General features: G+C 44.2%; 1 protein-coding gene across 2 annotated transcripts in view; it reads right to left on the reverse strand.

The window, feature by feature from the left end:
• Nucleotides 1-22,150, reverse strand: part of Entpd4 (ectonucleoside triphosphate diphosphohydrolase 4) — a 33,713-nt gene that overhangs the window by 1,581 nt on the left and 9,982 nt on the right. Inside the window, exons 2-12 of one of the 2 annotated variants that reach the window (XM_057786481.1) lie at nt 16,753-16,857; nt 15,492-15,689; nt 14,543-14,748; nt 11,101-11,251; nt 10,032-10,135; nt 8,692-8,751; nt 8,309-8,463; nt 6,577-6,743; nt 3,075-3,399; nt 1,444-1,529; nt 583-744 (exon numbers count right to left, since the gene is read on the reverse strand). In XM_057786481.1, the coding sequence (XP_057642464.1) occupies nt 583-744; nt 1,444-1,529; nt 3,075-3,399; nt 6,577-6,743; nt 8,309-8,463; nt 8,692-8,751; nt 10,032-10,135; nt 11,101-11,251; nt 14,543-14,748; nt 15,492-15,689; nt 16,753-16,760 (1,622 nt within the window). In that variant the 5' untranslated portion in view covers nt 16,761-16,857. The remainder of the gene's footprint in view (nt 1-582; nt 745-1,443; nt 1,530-3,074; nt 3,400-6,576; nt 6,744-8,308; nt 8,464-8,691; nt 8,752-10,031; nt 10,136-11,100; nt 11,252-14,542; nt 14,749-15,491; nt 15,690-16,752; nt 16,858-22,150) is intronic. The other variant, XM_057786482.1, reaches the window with a different exon arrangement.

Here is a 22,150-nt window from a genome sequence, read left to right on the forward strand (position 1 = left end):
ACCAACAGTGGACTGGAATTTAGAATTTCCTTTGGACATGAATCTATGTAGACAATGTCACAGTCTTAAAAGTAATCGACACTTCAATACTATGGACAATGACTGATGTTTTTAGTCCATTATGCTAGCCAGTGTCTCAGCTGTCAGTCATCATCACACTGAAGGAATGGAAATGATGGCTCTGCTGCCAGACACTACAGGTTAGTGTGTAAAGACATCCTCCTGCATCACGAATCTGTTTGCTACAACAGTGCCATAAATACATTTCAATATAATTTCTTCTGCAATCCTAGACACTACAATATCCAGTGAAGGGGCCCAAAGCCATAAGGGTCACCATGGAACAGACCCTTCTACAGGGTTAGGGAACAGACAATTGGGACACAGAACAGCACCAGTGCTGTGTGCTGTGGGATGGGCTGCCTGAGAGAACAGGAAGCACTTGGGGAGGGAGGCAGAGAAGACCCAAGTTAAGTCTAGCTGGGCTCACAGCTCTGAAAACACGGCCACAAAATGCAGTCACCAAGAGACACCATGCTTTGGAGAAGCATCTTTTGTTACCCTCCCAAGCTCATAGCCTACCTCAAGGGCAAAAAGCGGGTCCTGTAGAGGATCGCCCCCAGCGTCCACTGCACTTCCTTGTCATACACCTGCAAGGCTGTCTTCAGGTTTTTGTAGGTGACAGGAAAGGAGAAGCCCCTGTGGAACACCTCAAACATCCAGGCTGATTTGAAACACTGATACCTACAAATGCCAAGCACGGGCACAGGTCAGGTAGGCACCCCTGTCCCAATGTCTCCAGCCTGCAGCAGGCCAGCTCTGAGGAGACAGCTGCAAATGCGCTCAGGTTCACCCCCACACAGGCCGGGTCATCTGTCAAAACTGACGAGCAGGAACAGTGTCATTTTATCACGGCTGTGAGACACCACCCTCCACGCACCTTCTCCATCATTTACTGAACAACACCGCCAAGTTCTACCCTCTTTATAACATAATGAAAAGGTGGGAGGATACTTCTCAGCTCTGATATTGCCTACTCGGTGTTTTTTTTTTGTTGTTGTTGTTTTTGTTTGTTTGTTTACAAACTACTGGACTCAGTAAGTGATGAGCAGTGGCAGTAATAATAAGACCCACTCGCCGCACTTGAGTGACTTAAACCAAGGGAATTTTATAAACCAAACCAGAGTGGCTTCAATTATCCGAGGAATATTGTGAGTGTTGTGGGGAGGGATGGAGTCTGGCCGAGGGGACAGATGGAAAGGGGAAGCAGCCCACACAACTCAATGTTCGTCAGGACATGAGCGAACAGGTGCAAAGAACTTCAAAGCTGAGCAGAAAGCCTGTAATGAGAATTCGTCCCACTCGAGGGAGGCCAAGGGTAGAGAAGGACAGTGGGTAAAGAGGGTCAGCTGGCAGCTCAGGACTTGACTGTCCACTACTTACTTCAGCCGATGAAGGTCAGCATGAGAGGCATACAGTCCTCGGTCAAAGCGTTCCCTCAAGATCGACCACTTCGTTGCACAGTAATCCTAAAAATAATTTCACCCTAAATAAATCATCCCTGAAAGTTTATTATTAAAGTACTTTTCCTACTTACAAATGGCTTACCATGTTCACCATCATAACAAGCACAGGAAACACACAAGCAGAACGAATGTCTGTACAGTTAACGTGAGACTTGGGTCTCTGAGTTCCTGGCAACCAGCACACTCTGTACTTGTTCTGTGTCCTGAAATCCTGCCCACGCAGGATGCACTGATCTCTTCAAGCCCATTTAGTTCTTCCGTCGTCACTGCACCAGAGCAAACTTGGGCAGAGTGAAACAGCATTTGCCTGCTCAACTGAGTCCTCGGTCTGGGGCAGCTTGGCCTTGGGTGAGGATGGCGATTTGGAGTCACACTGACTGCTCACAGCCCTGAGCACTAACACAGCTCCTCTCCTCACCTCTCCAGGGTGACAAAGCTGGGCTTAGAGAAACAGTGTGACAGGGAGCACAGAGGAATGTGCTCAGCCTGGGACAAGAGTCAGGAAGGGAAAACATCAGGAATGAAAACAGAGACGAGAGAAGGTGCACAGCATAGAGGAAACACCCCGGCTGCTTGCCATGCTGAGGAGGCACTGAGCTGGTGGGAGGAGGAGTGAAGGCTAAGGTCAGTGGATTCAGCCTGTGAAGCTGTAGAAGACTTTAAACAGCACAGCAAGGTGACAACGTGAGAGCTCAGACAACATGCAGGATGGACACCAGAGACACCAGACACAGGACCAATTGGACAGCTCCTGGTGAGCTAGAGACTTGGCAAGGACAATGACAGTAACAGGAAGCAGGGACAGGTAGAAAAACACTCATGAGAGAAACTATCGCTGATTATACGGGGTGAAGCATATTATACGGAGGGACAGAGAGCAGCAAAGGGGCTGGGGATGCAACCCAGTGAGACAGCATTTGCCTGGCACATACAAGGCCCTGGGTTCTACCCCAGCATTATAAATAAAACATAAGAGCCACGCCTGGAGGTAGGGGACAGGACGGTTGGCAATACTGTCAACTAAGATGGCACATGAGAGAAAGAAAAGTGAAAACCTGTGTATTTGTTTGGAATTATGAAACTCAATGGGTAAAAGACAGGGGCTAGGATTAGAGACCGAATGTCAGCAGCCAGACAACTATGGCATGGATGGGGCAATCTATGAATCTATGAACCTGGAGGGCAATGGGCTGTGGCTGGAAGACAAGGGTCATCAAGACTGAAGAGGTATGGCAGGGAAAACTTCTGACAAAATGGGAAAGCAAGGGGACTCTGATGGTAGGAGTATCCTGGCTGCTATGTGGTGGGGGCCTGCTGAAAGGATTTTGAGATATGGCAATCATAAGTCAACTTAAGACTCTGGTCTGTTCATTCCTGGTAAACAATGTGGCTAGTAGAACTTAGGTCTTCTGACGACTTCCCTCCCACAACGGAAGGGGAAAGAATATTGCAGGGATGCACTACAAACCACCTTTCCCTCTGAGTATAATGGAAGCTGGACCTGCAGCCCAATGGTCTCTATACAGCATGGATTTTCTTGGCTTTTACCTTGGCAGCTTTAGTAAATTTAGCAGCATTGTAGTCTCCCCCCATTCGCAAGACATCCTCGGTGCAGTAGTAGAATTCAGAGAACCCATAGAATTCACTGTTCTGGAAGTGGATTGGGGGCTGGTAGACTCCATTGAGGGAAGTCTGTGTCTCATTGGTTTTGTTCATAAAAGGCTGGAGGGTCTCCCGACACAGGTCGAAGTCTCCGGTCCCCCGGAGGTACAGGGTCTGCCCATTTTGCTGGATCTCATCCTTAATGTCAAGAGGCAAGCAGGGGTCCAGGTACGGAGCATCAGGAGTCAGGCCAGTCTGCTTACCCAGGAGCCTGTGGCACAAAGAACCATTTACCATGAGACCTATGCTACTCCTCACATGGACCCACAGAAATGTGTGCGGGAACACAAAGGGTTCCAAACCAAGTTAGAAAATGGTCACCCAGCCCTCCGAGGAGATCCACAATGACATACACAGGTATTGCTGAGTCCAAGTAAACAAGCCATGACCTGACTCATTTATTTATTGTGTGTCTACACCACAACACGTGTGTGGAAGTCAGAGAACAACTTGTAGAAGCTGGTGGTCTCCTTCTATATGTGGGTCTCAAGGATTAAACGCAAGTCATCAGGCTTGAGTAGCAAGTGCCTTTAGCCACAGGACCATCTCAGGGCTGACCTGATGCTTTTGATTCCCTTCAGTACAAACAGGATGCCTGCTGAGGACCCAGCAACCGTATGGCCCACATCCCCACTCTGCCACTGCTGCTTGACTTTAACCATACAGAGCTGGATGTAGCCTGACTGAAAAGAAATACCTGGTGCTGGAACACCGGGTTGGATGTTTCAGAAAAACAAGATACACATTGCTAGAAAGCTACTGTCAGACTATGCATGGAAGATTAGAAAGCTGGGGAAAAGCAATTCTAGAAGGAGGTGTACCAAATTGCTTGACAACATGTCATTATCTTGCTGGTATTCTTTAAACAGAGTCAAACTGACAGCTCAATGAAGACGCGGTGTGAGCAGGAGGAGATGGATGGAGTCCAGGAAGACGGTAATTCATAGCCAAAGACCACCCAATGAATATGGGCGTGAGAATACAACGTGTAAGGTTTGAGCCTCTTCATCCGATTTTATTATGCCCACCATCATCACTATGAATCAACTACCGACCTAGACTGTAGTGGGTATTATTATTGCTATTGTTATTCATGAACTATTGGCCTAGACGGCAGTAGGTATTATTATCGTTGTTACTAATCAACTATTGGCCGAGATGGCAGTAGGTAGTAGCTGTTTTTGCGGCACTACAGGCTCTGAGAAGCCCTGTGAAAAGAACTGTTAGCCTTGCTGTAACTGAGATACGCCAGGCTTGTCACATCCCAAAGAGATACCCTGATAAACGAACCCCTGTCCTCCCAATGTGTGTGCATATTCAAGCAATCAATAAAAAGAAACCAAAGTTCTGAAAATGGAAGTGATGTTCACGTTGGACACCATGACTCCCGGTCTGACTGCTAGAAGCTGAATGCTGCTGGAGTCCTCTCATTCACTGACAGCCTTTCCTGCCAAGCTGCGCATTCTTTAGATCAGGGTTATTCAGAATGCACTTGAGTGCAATCCATACAACTATGTGCTCTAAAGAAATGAAGCACCACCGTGAGTGGCAGAGATAGGTATGAATTTCAAGGCTCAGTTAACGACATGTGTATACTTATGAGGAATTCTGAACAGTTGAATGTGTACCTCACACTTCTGTCTCAGCTGTCCTACACCTAGCTAAGGAGTGCCACTGGACTATACATTATGCAAAGCTTTTTCTTTTAAATTGGTAATAAAACCCAATTAGTAAAACTCGGGAGTCAGAAGAAAAGTGTTGAGTAATTCTAAGAAAGTGAGATTCAAATTTATATTTCTATTTAAAAATTTTAAGACTATTATAAAAATAGCTATCACAAAATGTTCTAGACATAATTTTAAAACAAAAAGCAAGCACCATGGGACTACTGCTGTTGTGATTAACATTTCTCAATTAGCTTTTAAAGTAATCAGAGACTCACTTCCTACTTATGGACATGAATTCTGGATAAACTTATCCCAAGTAGTTCCAACTTGGTCTTCATTATGTCTTAGGCCTTCATGGATACATTAAGATTGAATAGGTCAGGGCTGGAGAGATGGTTCAGTAGTTAAGAGCACCGGTTGCTCATCCAGAAGACCTAGGTTGATTCCCAGCACTCATATGGCAGCTCACAACCATCAGTAACTCCAGTTCCAGGGCATCTAATGCCCTCTTCTGTTCTCACACATGATGTACAGACATACATGCAAGCAAAAACCATGCACATAAACACAACTAAAAACATTTTTGAAAAGGATTAAATTGGCCAAAGAAATATACTATTACTTAGCTCTAAGATCAGCATTTCTCCTAAAAATGTTCTATCAAAACAAACCAGACGCAGGAAGATCAAGGTGTCTTACCTTCCAGACGCCGCTCTTCTGCTTCCAACCCATTCCCCGCTCTGATGACATATTTCAGATAAGTAACACCCCGGGTGGCCTAAAACCGTGCAGACCAGGCTAGCCTCAGACTCACCAAGAGCCTCCCAAGCGGTGGAATTAAAGGTGTGTGCCACCACACCCAGCTAAACTTACAACACTCAAGCTGATAGGAGTGGTGCCCTTCTTTCACCTATTTTTCTATACCAGAATTTCACATAAACTTATTTTTAAAAATTTTACTCATTAAAAATAGAAGGGGTTAAAAGCAAGGAATGATCTTTTCTCATCTGATAGAGTGGAAACCTCCCCATCACTCCAGACTAGTTCCCGGATACTAGTCTGGATACTGTGGATGATTGCAGAGGCCTGGGAAAGCTCAGATAGTGACACAGTGCTGCTGGTGCCCCACCCTGAAGCTCACACTCAGCAGCTGCCCTTGACCTCAGAAAGTTCAAATAAGGAACAGTCTACAGACATTGGACACCGGTAGATCAGAACCATAGTGAAAGGGGTTAAGAGTAAGGAATGATCTCTAAATAATTTTAGTGGTATTAAAATATTTTTAGTCAGGCACTGGTGGCTTAAGCCTTTAATCCCAGCATTCAGGAGGCAGAAGCAGGAGGATCTCTGTGAGTTTGAAGTCAGCCTCATATATAAAGTAGGTTCCAGGATAGCCAGGACTATTACACAGAGAAATCCTGTCTCAAAAAACAAAAGAAAAAACAAAACAAAACAAGAACAGTGTGTGTGTGTGTAAGCTCAGTATAACAGTACATGCCTGTGAAGATCAGGTAGAGTGAAGATAGAAGAAGAGGGGAGGGAGGAAAGGAAGAGAGAATATGCAGGCACAACTGTGGGACAGGGCTGGCGGCAGGACTCTGAGGGCCTCTCAGTCCTTCCAGCACAGTGGCAGCTGATAGAAGGTACCTGGCCTGGATCTAGTTTTGATGAGGAGCGAGCTAGGCCTGCAGTGGTTTGCTGAGGAGCAGCAGGTGCTGTACCTGTTTTTCTGAACCGTGCTGGCAAACAGTCTGTCTTCATATCTCTGCCGAGCGGCATTACCACCAAACCCGAGAAATGTGGCCACATAGACCCGGTACACATGTTCAGTCTGGTGGACATCACACCCCAGGTTGAATTCAGCTAACAAGTTTTTAGCTACTTCCTCCTGTGGGTACAAGGACAACACATTTTAGTATTTTAAAGCAACTTTAGCTTCAGTTAAAAAAAAAAAAGGGTCTAAAAAGAGTTACATCTGAGAGCAGCAGACTCTGTTTCTTTACCTCCCAAGGACCCTTTGAGCGCTTTCATAATTCGGTTCCTAATTCTAACTAGGGCCTGCAGATGCTGCACATGGGGGTCAGGGCTATAGTTCCTCTGCTCCGACCCATAAGTCTATGTGTGGCCCCTGCTGTGGGAACAGACCCAAGCACAGCAGAGTCCTGACATGCAAAGACGCTTTTATAAAAACAAACAAACAAGCAAATAAAAACCCTAAAAGGAAAGGCATCTGAGTATGCAACATTAAGGGAGGGTTAAATTAATTAATGGCAGTAATCAATAGTTTATAGAGGAACACATTATGGGCTTTAAATAAAAGGTACAAAATCATACAAAAGATAAAAGTGTAACAATCACATTTTGAAACTATAACAGGAATAAAAATAATGGAAAGAATTTCTCCAAAATACTAACAATGCCTTTTTTTAATTACTAACAATGGTGAATCTAGGGGGAATTTTTATTCTTCTATTTGCTCTAAGCTTCCTTTGTGAGCTCTTGGTACTTTTCAATGAGGGGAGAAAGCATGAGTGGTAGTCTCTAGAGGCATATCTGGAATGGGAAGTGGGAAACACAGGCTCAAATACTTGGGTTTCCAAAGTGCTTTTCCAAGGACTTAATAAAGACAGCAATAACACCCACTGAGTACACACTAGGGAACAGAGTGCTAATCTCTCATCAACCATTCAATGACCCCACGCTATAGGGCTATTGTTGGCATTTTTTTTTCCAGAAGAGACTGGCTCACAGAAGTTGTAGGACTTACATGAGGTCACACAGCTAGGAGGAGCAGGGTGATGCTACCTGCTGGGCTAGTCCTGCTCCATGGCCCGACTCTGAACCACTACCTGGTACATGATCCCTACTTTTGGGGAAACAATGTAGGAGACCATACTTTGGTGTCGGTTTACATCTGGACAGAAACAGTAACGAGAGATGTGGCAATTCTGGGACACATAAGGAAATGGCTCTGGTGTCCTCTTTGCAAGGACTGCTGAGGACCACAGACCCTGACTGACAGCACTGAAGGGATGGAGGAAAGACGGAATGAACCAGATGTGGAGTAAGAGGTACCAACATCAATATTTTCCAGAAGAGTTCAAAATTATTAAAAAACAAAAATGATTCTCCTGATTCCAAATTTAGAAACCTGACACTATATTATTTTTTAAGTGACCGAAGAGAAAATGTAAACAAAAGCTCAAGCATGTGACATACACCAGAGAAGAACTCTAAATTCCGAAAACAAACCAGCTAGGCTCAGTGTACAAACGTAATGGGCTTGGCTGAGGCCTGCCTCATTCTCCAGCCTCCTTCCTCCTGGGTTGAGAAGATGGAACCTCAGCAAGCAGAGTAAGGATGTGTTCAGACTCAGGAAACAAAACAAAAATGGATGGAGACATGTTAAATGAAAACGGAAGCAAACACGAGGCAATCTGTACAGATAATAACCTGCTGTGAGGAGGCAAAGCTTACAGTTTTGGGGACTTCGTATGCTATCTGAGTGGACACGCCTCCCATGTCAAGAATACCGGCTGTCCTTTTCCGAACGATGGCCTCACTGCTCTCACTGCCAGGAACGTTGACCTCCACAACCGCCTCGTCATCTGGAGAGAGAAGGGTCCACCCAGCAGGCGCTTCAGGAGGCACACTCTGCTTTGAAGACCATGCAGTCCATCCTCCCGATGACCTTAACTGTGCTTTAGACAGCAGCTCTGCCTGCCCAGCCCCCACACTCGCCATCTCACAGCACTCAGCTCTTCTGCCCTTGGACATGAATTATGATTGATTGTAACTTCCAACCAGAGCCCTAGACGAAACAAACAGGCACTTACCCTCCTCAATATGTTCAAACCGTCCGAGGACAAAATTGATGCCAATCCAAGCATACACACCTAGACATTGCAGAGCAAAATTAAGAAAAATCAAGTTTTAAATCTCTGATCAATTTGGTCTGTGCAAGCTTCTCACTTATTTTAACCCCTGACAGCCTGAGACAGAATCACCAAATAATATATTTCTACTGATATTTTATCTTCTTACTGGTTTTACAAGAACTCTCAATTTTAATACTTTTATCAGGTGTATCTGTTGAAAATATAAATTCTACGGGGATTCCACACTGACTTCCCCTAATCTTCCCTCTATCTTTCTCACCCACAACAGCTGCCAAACCCCAGCCTATACATGTCAGCATTCCCTACAGTCTGTTTTTATCCATTCCCACTGCCACCTTGACTTGTGTCTTTATGCAGTGGAGATGACAAGCTAATCAGTCTTCCATGGCAACCTCCTCCATTCTATCCTGTTGGACTGGTCCACAGACAAAGTACAAAGTAACAGGCTGATAATTCAAGATGTATTCAGTGTTCAACGTCACCACCACCTTTCCACAGAGCCACAATCCAGCAAGTGAAAACCTAGTGGTCCACAGTGGCATCCCCTCCCACCTGCAGTAACAATGATTGTTTCTTTTCATCAGGCCATGCTTCCTCTACCTGCTCAGGTAACTTCCTCTGCTCTCCTCCCAAGGGTTCAACTTAGAACCATTCCTGGGCAGGGGGAGGAAGAGACGCCTTTCTCTTTCAAATTCTCAGGATATTTTTTTTTCCTGTATCTTCCTTTGTGTGCCTAATGTGACCTCTTACAATTCTGAGGGCCTTCTTTGTAAGGTGCTCACTGCTGATTGGCCCATTCTGCCTTCCCATAGGGAACACCTGCTGGAGCAGTGAGTGATCTAGGAACAGACAGATCCCATACTTCTAGGTCTCTGCTCCTAGCAAACCATTACACGGACTGGTTGTTCCTTACTCAAGTGAAATAATTTGTCGGAAACTGAATTAATATTTTCTCAGTTTATCAAAGGCAAGAATTTCTCCTTACTAGAAGTCAGAGGTTTGTGGCCTAAGACTTTTTACTAGCCAGGCAAGGAACACAGTCCTTCCTCTATCAGTTTGTTTAAAATACAGTCCCTAAGTGTGGTAAGGACAGAGGAGGTATGTTTAGCAGCTTTAGGGCTGTATAATAAAGACTGGCTATATAGGGCACTAACTTAGTCATTAAAGTGTCTCTCAAAAATATGGTCTCCAGTGATTCAATACAATGCACAGTGGGGAGGGGGCCTGTGAAGTGGGGGTCCCTCTCTCACTCTGTGAACTGAAGGTCTGATACCAACCTTCTTGTTTCCCTGAGATGACTTCAGCATGGGAGTCAGAAAACAGGAAGTCAAAGTGCACAGGGATGTCGGTCAAAAGGTCCTCCAGGATGGCTTTCTGCTGGCTTCAAGGCAATCCCAAAATTTACATGTCAAAATCATATGCTTGATTTTTTTTTTGTTTTGAAAACAAAAACAAACAAAAAAACCTTATGACTCTGTTATATCCTGTATGAAATAGTTAATTGTAAAACTAAAGTGATTCATTGAAAAAAAATTGCTTATCTCAGGAATGTTCTTTTCCAAATGAAAAAGCTGTGTAAATCATGTGATTCTTGGCTTACTGGGAAGAATGCTTGTCTAGCATGTACCAGGCCCCAAGTTCAGACACCAGCACTGTAAAAACTGGGCACGGTGATAAAAACCCATAACCCCAGCACACAGGAGGTAGAAGTAGGTAAAAGGATTGGAAATTTAAGGTCAAACACAGATACATATTTAGTTTGGGGCCAACCTGGGATACGAGACTGTTGTAGGATATTTGTACACTGTGCGAAGGTGTATTGCTGTGATTGTTGAAATAAAAAGCTGAACGGCCAGTAGCTAGGCAGGAGGTATAGGTGGGATTTCCAGGGAGAGAAAAGAAGAGGAGGAATCTAGTCACGTAGGAGATGTCAGGAGATGGGGAAAGGAAATAGGAGATACAAGACTGAAGAAAGATAACTCCACGCGATAGAACGTAGATTAATATATAAATGGGTTAATTTAAGTTATAAGAGCTAGTTAGGAACAAGCCTAAGCTAAGGCAGAGCTTTCATAATTAATAAGCAGTCTCCATGTCATTATTTGGGAGCTGGCTAGCAGGAAAGAGAAAGACTCGCTACAGGTGACTCTGCCCCCAAACCCCACAAAGTTAACCTTATTATTTTAATCACAAATAAGTAGATTAGAAACTCTTTGGTGAGGTTTAAGAGAATAGCTCTGAGACTAGTCCAGACTCAAGAAAGGATTTTCAGTGTCTGATGATAACAGTGATGGAGAAGAGAGCAGCGAGGCGCCCCTCCCAAGGTCCACCCTCCAGGCAGATCACCTTTCAGGAAGGACTCTCATTCCAGCAGTGCAGAGAATGTAGAGAGGTGTCTCTTTGTGTTTTGCCCGTGGCACATGTTCTGCAGCAAAGTTCAGAAGTGGAGAAATGTAATCGCTGACTTTTTCTGGAGAGGTAGCAAATTCTGAGATGCCTGCAGAAAGGGAGAGTCTGTTTAGCAGGGACGTGGTGGAGCTAAGAGTAAATTTCTTCAGTGTGCTGAGTCTGTATTCTAGTTTTGCCTGTTCTGCTGCTTCCCCACACTCTGTTGAGGCATGAAGGGTTGTTACACGCCCTCTTCTTTCATGGATACTTATCCAACTAGCATCTATTACGCGTCCTACACAGGACCATATTCTTGCCCTTGAGAAATGTGTTCCTTTCTCCTCAGGCAAACTCCAATGGCTGCAACACCATCCACACACCATAGGTCTTCAGATTGCAGCACCAGCCCCCAGTGCGCTCCCAACCTTCAGGTCAGTTCACAATGGCTGTCTAATGCACATAGCCACTGCTTGTCCTCACAGACACCCCGAACATGACACCTGTTCTGCAACTGGTCCTACAGATCTGTCTCTGCTGCTTGTTCTACTTCCGCTCTCCTTGTTTCTTTGGACACTACCATCTGCTGCTGGCCTACTGTAGCCAACTACCTTACAGGCTCCACCAACCCCTCCATCTCCTACCCCAAGGATGCTTCGTTTCTATTTTAAACCCTTCTATGGCTCCTCTAACCAACTCACACAAACCCAACTTAGAAATACATAGCTACTCACACAATGGCCCACCCTTGTTTCCTCCCAAGCTCCTTCCTCCCATCTCAAAGCACTGAACTAACACTTCTGGCAATGTAACCTACTGTGGCCTTCAGGCCTCTGAGTCCCCAGCAGAAAGAGCCTTCTCTTCCCCTAACTCCTTTACCTAGCTAGCTTATACATGCCTATCTAACTCCGTCTTCCACAGAAGTCTTACTTAGTAGAGCCCCGATGGAGATTAGCTGTCCTGACAGCCCGTGCTCATCCTGCTGCCGGCTATCTATCTATTCACCACACCAAATTGCTCACCTGTCTCATTACAACTGGCCAAGGGCACACACTATGTCTTGTTCAGTTCCTATTCCAGCACCGGACAGTGCCTGGCAAGTGGAATGCTCAGGAACATCTCTTCAGTGTTTACTACTAAAAGTGAGTGGGAGCTGGAGAGATGGCTCAGCAGTGAGAGCACGGGCTGCTCTTGCAGAGGACCTAGGTTTGGTTCCCAGCATCCATATGGCAGCTCACAACCATCTGTAACATCAGCTTCAGGGGCTCCGCTGCCCTATTCTGGCCTCCCTAAGCACTCACATATGAACATACATGCACCCAGACACACACATGATAAGCAAATGCATCTTTTTAAAAAGAAACTGAGTATTTACAGCTGTCACTGACCCTACACTATCAAAACAATGGGGGCCTGAAAAGTCCCACAGTTTCTTACTTCACACATTACAGAACTGTAGACCCATAAAGATGGTGAGTAAAAGGAATCAGCAGAAAATGGAGTAAAAGGCAAAACTTTGACTCTGCACATAGAGCTATTTCAGTAGAAAACCAAATCCCAAACTAACCAGAACCTATTTTTAAAATTCTTAGAGTCTTGTTTATATTAACTCTGGGAGACTAGGAGTCAAGACAGAGCATTGGTATAAAAAGGCACACTGAGGTGTACTTGGACAAGGACAATGCTAAGCCAGACTGGCTGAGCTTCTAGCATACACCTCAATGGGGCAGCGTTGCTCAGCTGATCCACCCTGTGAGGCAGAACCATGCTGAGCCTGCTGTGAATGAGATCCTGGTGCACTTCCATGAGGACATGGGTTTCCTGCTCTCCATGGAGGTGTTCAGTTAGTGCTGGGGGCTGTTGTGTGAGGCTTAGAGAAAGGCAAAGTGTTCTACTGAGCTTGAGTTTTGAGTCTCTTGGTAAATTTTTATGATTATACTTTTATTATGTTAACCCTGAAGATGTTTCTCTATTAAGCATACATATAGAACAATGGAAAATTAAAAGTTACTACTAAATATTAAAATCTCTATTTATGGAAATTCATGGATGTTATTTATGCTTCTCAGATGGAAGGTAATAAGTTTTACTGATTATTACTTATCAATATTCTACTTTAAACTTGTTATGTCACATTACAATTATTTGTACTTATGGGGTATAGCGTGATGATCAGACACGTGAGCAAAGAGCAACAATCAGAGGGAGCAACTAGCATGTCCATCTCTTTGAACACTTACCATTTCTTTTTGTCTTTCTAACATTTAAAAAGATAAATTCATTGGATAGTCTGCATTTAATATTTAGGTACTCACACACTAGTGAAAGATAGATGTTTCTGTTACATTCTATAGCCTACTGTCTTAAATCAGATCTTATTAAATATTGGGCATGGGATAGCCCATTTGAAAATACTCCATTCCCAATGCTTATGACATGGTGCCAACCATAAGCAAGGCAGAGATCCTGAGAAGGTGAGAGACTGCTGCTTAAATCATTCAGTGAGGAACTCAAGACTCAACTTCACAACATTACACTGGTTTAGAAATCTTGAAACACTGGGTGTATTTACATTCACTTTTTTAAATCCCAAGGTTACCCTTATGAATAATCTAGGACATAAAAATACATCTGGGTAAATGGAGCCTAGTGACCTGAGGCAGAAGGACTGGATGCTGAAGGTCATCCTGGGTATCTTAGTAAGATAATGTCTCAAAAAGAAAGACTGGTGGGTCCCAGCACTCAGGAGGCAGAGGCAGGCGGATCTCTGTGAGTTCGAGACCAGCCTGGTCTACAAGAGCTAGTTCCAGAACCACAGAGAAACCCTGTCTCGAAAAAAAAAAAAAAAAAAAAAAGACTGGTGGGGATGTAGCTTGGGGTAGAGCACTTGTCTAACATATGTGACTCTTAGTATCAATACCACAACCATAAAAGAAAGAGAAAGGGGCAAGGGAGGTAGGGAAGGAGAGGGGAAATAGAAGAGAAAAAGGGTAGGCAAGGAAGGAAGATGGATATCTGGGCAGTAATTTTTTAAAAAATCACTAATAATATTTAAAGCACAGATTGTTAGAAGTTGTTGAAAATGTCTATCTTTAAGGAAGAACTACCAAATAGGAAAAACAAACAACAAAACCTCCACAACAATGTTAATTAGCATGTGAGCAGACATTGTGGGGCTACAGTGATGATGGTCACAGGCTGTGGAGGTTTGATCAAGATGTTGGTCACATACACAGAACAGACAGGAAAGGAAATGGAAAGGGAAACAAATGCAGCCATTAGGCTCTGTCTCGCGCTCAGAAGAGGATAAGGCAGTGTGGGGTGAGAGGGGAGGAAGTGAGTGGTATCACAGGATACTGGAGCCCAGACCCGGTGCCAGTCCTCAGCCATTCTTATCCCGTACCAGGTTTAATTTTCATCACCACCGGCTTTCGGTTTTTGTCCCTCATCTGTCTAATGTCCAGCAGATCATGAGGATTGCCGTTGTGCCGAGGCCAGCAATAGACAAATATCCGAGAGCCGCTACTGCCGCAGTCCACCACAATGCCGTAGTTCACGTTGGGGTTGTTGGTGTCGGTAGCCTCAACATCTGTGACTCGGGCCAAGTACCTTGTTCAGAAACACACAAGTGTCACTTAAACAGAGCACCGCCCACTCTAACAGAGAAGGCGCCCCACAGAAGCACCACATCACGACCGCCACGATGTGTGATGATCTCTCTCTGGCACTCTCTTCATGGCCAGATGATGAGTCAAAAGAAAACCAAACAAAGGCTGCCCACAGGGAGCCTCTCATTCAGGTCTGTGCTAACCTTTCCTTTATACAGCTACAGGCTCCAGAGAGAAAACTGTTTCCAAATTACAAACATTAACTCAGAAGGCAGTTTAAAACAGGCAGAAGGAACTCCTAACAGTCCTATCCCAGGGCCTTCCCTGTGGCCAGCTGTCAGGTATGTCCATGCAGGCTCATTTCCTAGCAGGCAGGCAGTCAGCACAGGGTCCAGTTCCCACAGCCACATGTCCCTTATATGCCAGTCCAGCCACAGCAGGGCGGTGCTAGAGCTGACCGTTCCTGTCCCTCTGCTGCCCCTCTGCTGCCAGTCTAACCACGAGTGCAGCATGAGTGGGGGGAGAAGACCTCAGAGCTACCCCACCCCTTCCCACATGTAAGCTGGGACAGGGCTTTCACCAGATATAAACTTTCCTGAAACCTAGCTCTTGGACTTCTCAGCCTTGAGAGCTACGAGAAAACAACTCTGCAGCTTATACGCTGCCCTATGTTCTGTTACAGCTGCTGGAACACAGTCGGCCAGAAGGTGTGAATTCCCCCTAGAACAAATCTTTATCTCTTACCTTTGAAATTTCTTGTCCTTTGACAGCCACCCATACTTGCTGCGTATGATGACGACAGAGAAGTACAGAAGGGAGACAGCTGCAGCCAGGATGCTAATGACGATGATCTGGCGTAAACTGGTGTTTAGGAATCGAGGACAGCCCACTGGAGAGATGCTAAAATGCCAAGAAGCAGGAAAGAGACAGGAAATGCCGATCCTGAAATTCCAAAGAAATAGATTTTAAAACAACATACTTGGATGAGACCTGGCCTCACCTGAACAGGTGTTCAGCATGCGCTCCCCCTGCCTGCTGTCTGCTGGGGCCTACTCTTCCCATGCTCCAGGTTGTTGCTTGGTTATGGAGCATATTACTATAAAATGCATAATGAGAAAGACGCCCTGCTGGTTATGATATTCCGCATGTCCCCCTTTCTTGGGAGTATTACAAATTTTCCTTTTTCCAAAAAGAAATCCCGTTCATAAGTTTAGCCAGATAAACACAGAGATCTATAATGAAACCAGTTTAAGAATGAGGACACCAAGGGAGACTGAGGACACAGAAATGGCAAGCTGCAAGCTACCCCATAAATGCCAGCAGCCTAGTGGATGACACATTGCACATTAATGAGTCAATGGCTTAGGAGAAGTGAGATTTTCTTAACAAGCAATTCTAGAGTAAATTTCTCCCCAATGGCCCAATAATGGGAAAGACAGTAATGCCATAATGAAGTCAATAAGGGAACTCTGATTTTAGAAAGAGTCCCCTGAGACATGTTTTATAAACAGGAAGGATTCAATTTATGTCATAAAAAAGAAGCAAACTGTAGAGCCATCATCAGGCACTGCCTTTAGGTAAATTTCATTACTTCATACTTTTTATCTTTGTGTTAAAAAGTCCTTTATGGACTAAAATCTCTCACTGAAGGAGGTACACTGCCAGCCCACTGGAAATTCCCTTCCTAAGCGTTATGAGGACACTCCATGGCATCTGCCTTCCTCAGAGGCTCTAGACAGCTATCCTATGCTAATATAACATCCCAAGATACCATGTGCTTGCTGAGACTGCAATTTACACTAACCCTTACAGAGCTCACCTGGCTCCATTCTTTCTGTGACAAGGGCCCTGTTGGGCTCTGCAAAACCAATGGCTTTAGAGCAGTATAACACAACTTCAAACACTTCTCTCTTGGGATTTAGATTTTCTTCTCTCTTAAGACCCATTATTTCTTCAGCAACAAAATCTCAGGGTTTACAGACTAGTGACAAGGCTCTTCACTCACCTTCCCATACTGAAAGGCCGCGGACCAGGCAATGTTGTGGGAGTCAGCTCTTGTCACGCACAAAGACAGAATGAGAGCTAGGCTCTTCATGGAGCCAGAGCTTCCCTGTTTCAGGGTGAGAAAAATCAAGATCAGTGAAATCAAATAAAATGTCTGTGATTCTACTAAGTACATGGTTAAACTCGACCATACATCATCTGACTGTGATCCCTATGTGGAGACCACTGGGTTAGAGCATCGTGTTTGTACATCAATTTCATGCTGCTAGAGATACAGACCTCAATCAAGAGATGCTAAGAGTGATACAAGTTATTACTCCAAGCATCTCTATAATCTCAAATTTTCACGGCATTGCTGAGGGATAATAGTCTGTATTCTATCGATTATATTTTAAATAAACACTGATTGGCCAGTAGCCAGGCAGGAAGTATAGGGGGGGACAACCAGACAGGAAGTAGAGGCGGGTCAATGAGAACAGAATTCTGGGAAGAGGAAAGCTTGGTCACACCCAGCCACAGAAGAAGTAAGATGTGACTGCTTTGCTGAATAAGGTACTGAGCCATATGGCTAACACAGACAAGAATAATAGGTTACTATAAGTTATAAGAGTTAATAAGAAGTCTGAGCTAATGGGTCAATCAGTTTAGAACTAATGTAGACCTCTGTGTGATTTCTTTGGGACTTAATGATTACAGAAACCAGGCAGGACAGAAATCCCGACAACAGAGCATGAAGTAATTATAGCACTGAAATGTTAAGGAAGATCTGGAGGTGGGAACTCAATTAGAAGCATGCATTCACTTGATGGACTACTCGACTTTGCTTTGATGTACAAAGTTCAGTGTGAGGTGTCCTGTCCCTGACAGTGCTCCATCCTGTCACCATCCTCACTCCTCCAGGCCTCAGCCCTCAGTCACAACACCAGGGACTCCTTCCAAGCTGCTGGAGTCTGAGGATGGTTGCGAAGTTCTCCTTGTCTTCACCTCCTGGGGCCTCTGAGGCCTTCCACAGCCTAGTCAACTTCTCAGCTCTGCCATCCTGTGGGGGATCCTTGGCTCTGTACCGAAGCTGCCTGTTCTCCAAAGTTCTGCCTAGGCTCCATTCTTTCCTAACTCAATCACTCCTGCTCTGACTCCATTCCCTCTTTATTTAATGCCTCCGGCTCAGCTTCATAACCAGAACACTTATCAGATAACTTGTTTCTTCAACCCAGCTCCTCTTCCGAGTCATGTACACATCCACCTTCAATCGCCAGGATCTCCATCTGGATGCTGCACAACCATGATCCACATTGCTAAGACCACACTCCCCATTCTATGTAATCCTAGCCACGCTCTCCTCTGTCCTGATTCTCATCCCAGGCTCCTCTAATTCCCAGTATCACCATATTCCCCATCCAACTTCTTAGAGTCCTTCCCTGAACTCCTGCTTACCTAAAACCTGTCCCTTTCACTTATGATTCCAGTCCAGGCTCTCTCCTTTTCTCTGTACTGTTTTCTACCTGAAGACAGGCCAGGACTCAAAATCTTCCAGTGGTCCCAAGTTCTTCAGACAAATGCCGAAGGCTATCCTGTGACTTCCTGCTCTGCAGGCTCTGGGCAGCTGCTCTGCTCTGACCTCACCACCTGCTCACATCTTTTCCCAGCCCCCACCAGCTTCTAGGAGTCACTCACTCTGGCCTGTGGCCTCCCTGCCCTCTGCAATCCTTGCAGCTTAACACCTGACCTCCTTCAGGTTTTTACTCAATGTCACCTTCTAAAGGATCAGTAAACACACATATTACTTTCCATCCAGCTCTCACCCTTGATTTTTCTCCTTTAACATTTCCCTTTTTGGTGCTTTTGTTTGTTTGTTGAGACAAGGTCTCTCTACACAGCCATGGTCCTCCTGGAACTGACTTTAGATCCCGAGAGCTGGGATTAAAGATGTGCTACCACACCTGGCACAGTATTGCTAAATACCCACAAGAGTGCTCACGGTTATCCAGTCTCCCAACACCCCTTTGGGTAGGGAACACTACTGTGATTTTCACAGATGAGGCAGAGAGGTGAGGCTGGGATTCCAGTGTGTGACTCGCACTGCCGCCCTGTCCTCTAGCACACCATGCGTGTGGTGTCTCCATTTCTCTTGTGCCGTGATTCCTGCTCTAGAATGATGTCACACAGACCCTTAGCTGACTGCTGCATTCAAGTCACCCATCTCTGGGAAAGGGCCTAACAAGTTGGCATGGGTCAGAGTTCTGGGAAGAAAAAGGCTCTTTTCAAATCAAAGAGAAACCACTGTCCTCTATGTTTCTCTCTCACTCCTCAGATGTGGAAGAAGGCCCCCAAAACCTGTGTGGCTCATAAAGCAGCTGCCTGCTATGCGCGGCTATTTAAAGGAACTCAACGAAACATTTCATCCAGATGTGGCAGCACAGGCTTGTAACTCCAGCTGTCTACCTGGGCGATGGAGTGAACGCAGGAGTAGCCTGGGGAAGCTAGAGAAACCTGCTTCCGATAAAAAGTAAAAAGTAGGCTGAGGATATAGCACAGTTGAAGTGTTTGCCTAGCATGGGTGAAGCTCTAGGTTTATGCCCACTAGAACAGATAATAATGATAATAAAATTAAATATAAAAATGTAAATATAAAATGTTTGAGATCTTCATTGCACTAGCCTCATTCTAAGTGCTCAAGAGCACACATGGCTTCTGCATTGTCTGTGCCAGCACTGGACATGGCCATCACACAAAAAGCTCTTCAGACAGCATCATGGGCTCTAAAAGACTACCACGCCAAATGCAAACTGTGGATTCCTCAGCTTCTGTAGAATATCCCTCTTTGGGGTCTTCGGGTGGGATTCCTATAGCCCTGGGGCACAAAGAGAGCATGAGCCTCGAGGAGCCCCTCTAACATAGCAGGGGACTCTGGGGTTACAGAGTTGTTGACGTCTCCTTACAAGGCCTTCCCAGGCAAGGACAAATGTCTGTTACACAAGCAATAACAACTAATGGCTAGGAGTGAGAACTATAAAGAAACACACACACCCCCCATTTGCACTGTGCAAATAAATAAATGTAGTTTAAAACATTTTAAAAATTCATATAAAATTTAAAAAGTATTTCAAGTAACGAGACATTTAAAATTAGTTTTAATGTATAGCTACAGAGAAACCCTGTCTCGAAAAACAACAAAAAAACTTTTAAAAGCATTTTAATATAGTGAGAAATTCAATGCCCTAAAGATTTAAATATTTAAAATATCCACTAAAAGGTAAAGTGATAATATAATCAAATATTGACAGAATCTTAAAAGAATTAAGGCCTTTCTCCAAATGACAGCAATACCTCATACCACAAAAGAGAGAAAATATAATTTTAAACCTTCCATATGTTAAAACAACAACAAACCCTTCTCAAACACACATAGCTTGGGAAGATAACATGTGTCACTTGAGACGAAAGGTAACCTTTTTGAGGCTGGAGAGATGGCTCAGTGGTTAAGAGCACTGGTTGATCTTTCAGAGGACCCAGATTCTGTCCTGAGAACCCACATTGAAGAGTCTGTAATTCCAGTTGCAGGGGTCTGATGCCCAGAGTTCTGATGGCAGAAGCCTCCAAAGGCACTCCCATTCATGCACACATACCTACATGCATGCATGCATACATACATACATACATACACATAGTTAAAAGCAATAAAAGTAATTTTTCTTTTTTACTAAAAAAGGTAGTCATTCTTTACTTATAAAGCAGTCACATGAAGTAATAAAAAAATGCACTAACACAAAAACAGGCAAGGACAATAGACGTTAACGTGAGAAATGATGCAACTTCAGGGGTATCCAGAGAGACAGACGGAAAACAAGACCTGACAGCTATCAGACTCATAAAAGTTTTAGGAATAAGGAGTTGGGATTATAAAGTACAGTTGGCTAGAATCTGAGCAGGTACTAACCTTGGGGCATTTGAGTGACATATATAGACAGGCTCAATGTCTCTATATATGTCTATATGTCTAGAAACTTACCCTTGGGAAATAATAGGATGAAATTTGACTGAAACATGTATAAAACATTGTCCTGCTGTCTACTGCAAGGCTGGAGATAGCACTCTGGGGATGTGTATAGGCCTTGCAAGTGCAAGACCCTGGGCTCCTTCCCAGCACTATAAAAACACATGGAAAGCTAATGTGACTTATGGTGGTAAGGGCATGTTTATACATGGGACAAAATATGACTATTAAAGGTGATAGTGTCATTCTATACTTGACTGTCAAGAGCACCACCATGTACAAATGAGAAGACTTCACTACACAGAGAAGAAACTTGAGAAACAATGTTAACAGTGTTGTTTATTTCTGAGTGGCAATCAGATACCTGACAATCTGTACTTTTTCCCCTAGGCTCACCCATGTTTTCAAAATGCATATATTAATTTCCAGAACAAACCATGGAATTACTTTTGACAAACTACCTGTGACTGATGCCTTCCCTCTTTTGGAAATATGAAGAAAGATTACTTTAAAAACTCAAGACTAGGGCTGGAGAGATGGTTCAGCAGCTAAGAACGCTTCTTCCCCTTGCAGAGGACCTGGGTTCCAGTCCCAGCACCCACCTGGTGGCTCCCAACCACCTGTAACTCCAGTTCCAGAAGATTTAATGCTTTTGACTTCTTCTGATCTCTATGGGCATCAGACATTCATGTAGTGCAGACACAGATCAGGGAAACCATTCACAAACATAAAAGAAAAATAAATTTTAAAAAACTCAAAAACCTAAGACACAGGAACTGAAATCTGAGTACAAAAGAATCGATGACAGTTGCGTGATAGTTGAGCTAAAACCAATGAAAAGAACATTGCTAAAGCTTCTATTAAACATAAATTAGTCATGGGAGAAGAAGTCATTAATGGCTCAGCACTACGAACATAACCATAAGGACAAACAAACCAAATTCCAAACAATACTAATATCCAAGAAATGATGGAGAAAGCAACTAACAGCAATGTTAAATTCTATGGACTCTTGGCTATGTGCACTCAGAGCCCAAGAAGGCTGGTACCAGCCAGAGGTGGAGGTGGAGAAGAATCTGGGTGGGGTCAAGAAAGGAGAATGTATTTCTAAGAACTCAGCATACTTAGCAAACTTTATGGCATCTGGTATTTGTCTTAGGACTTTCTTTATCTTTTTTTAAAAAAGATTTATTTTATTTTTCTTTATGTGTATGTGTACACACGCCTGTGGTAGTCAGAAGGGGGTATGAAATTCCTTGAAGCTGGAGTGGTTATGAGCCACCTAATGTGGAAACTAACTATGAATTCTCTGGAAAAGCAGCAAGCACTCTTAATCACTGAGTGATTGAAACTCTTCATCCCCAGGACTCATTTTTTTTTCTTTTTTCTTTTTTAATGCATGAGT

This window comes from Chionomys nivalis, chromosome 12, assembly GCF_950005125.1.
Source record: "Chionomys nivalis chromosome 12, mChiNiv1.1, whole genome shotgun sequence".
NCBI classification, from domain to species: Eukaryota; Metazoa; Chordata; class Mammalia; order Rodentia; family Cricetidae; genus Chionomys; species Chionomys nivalis.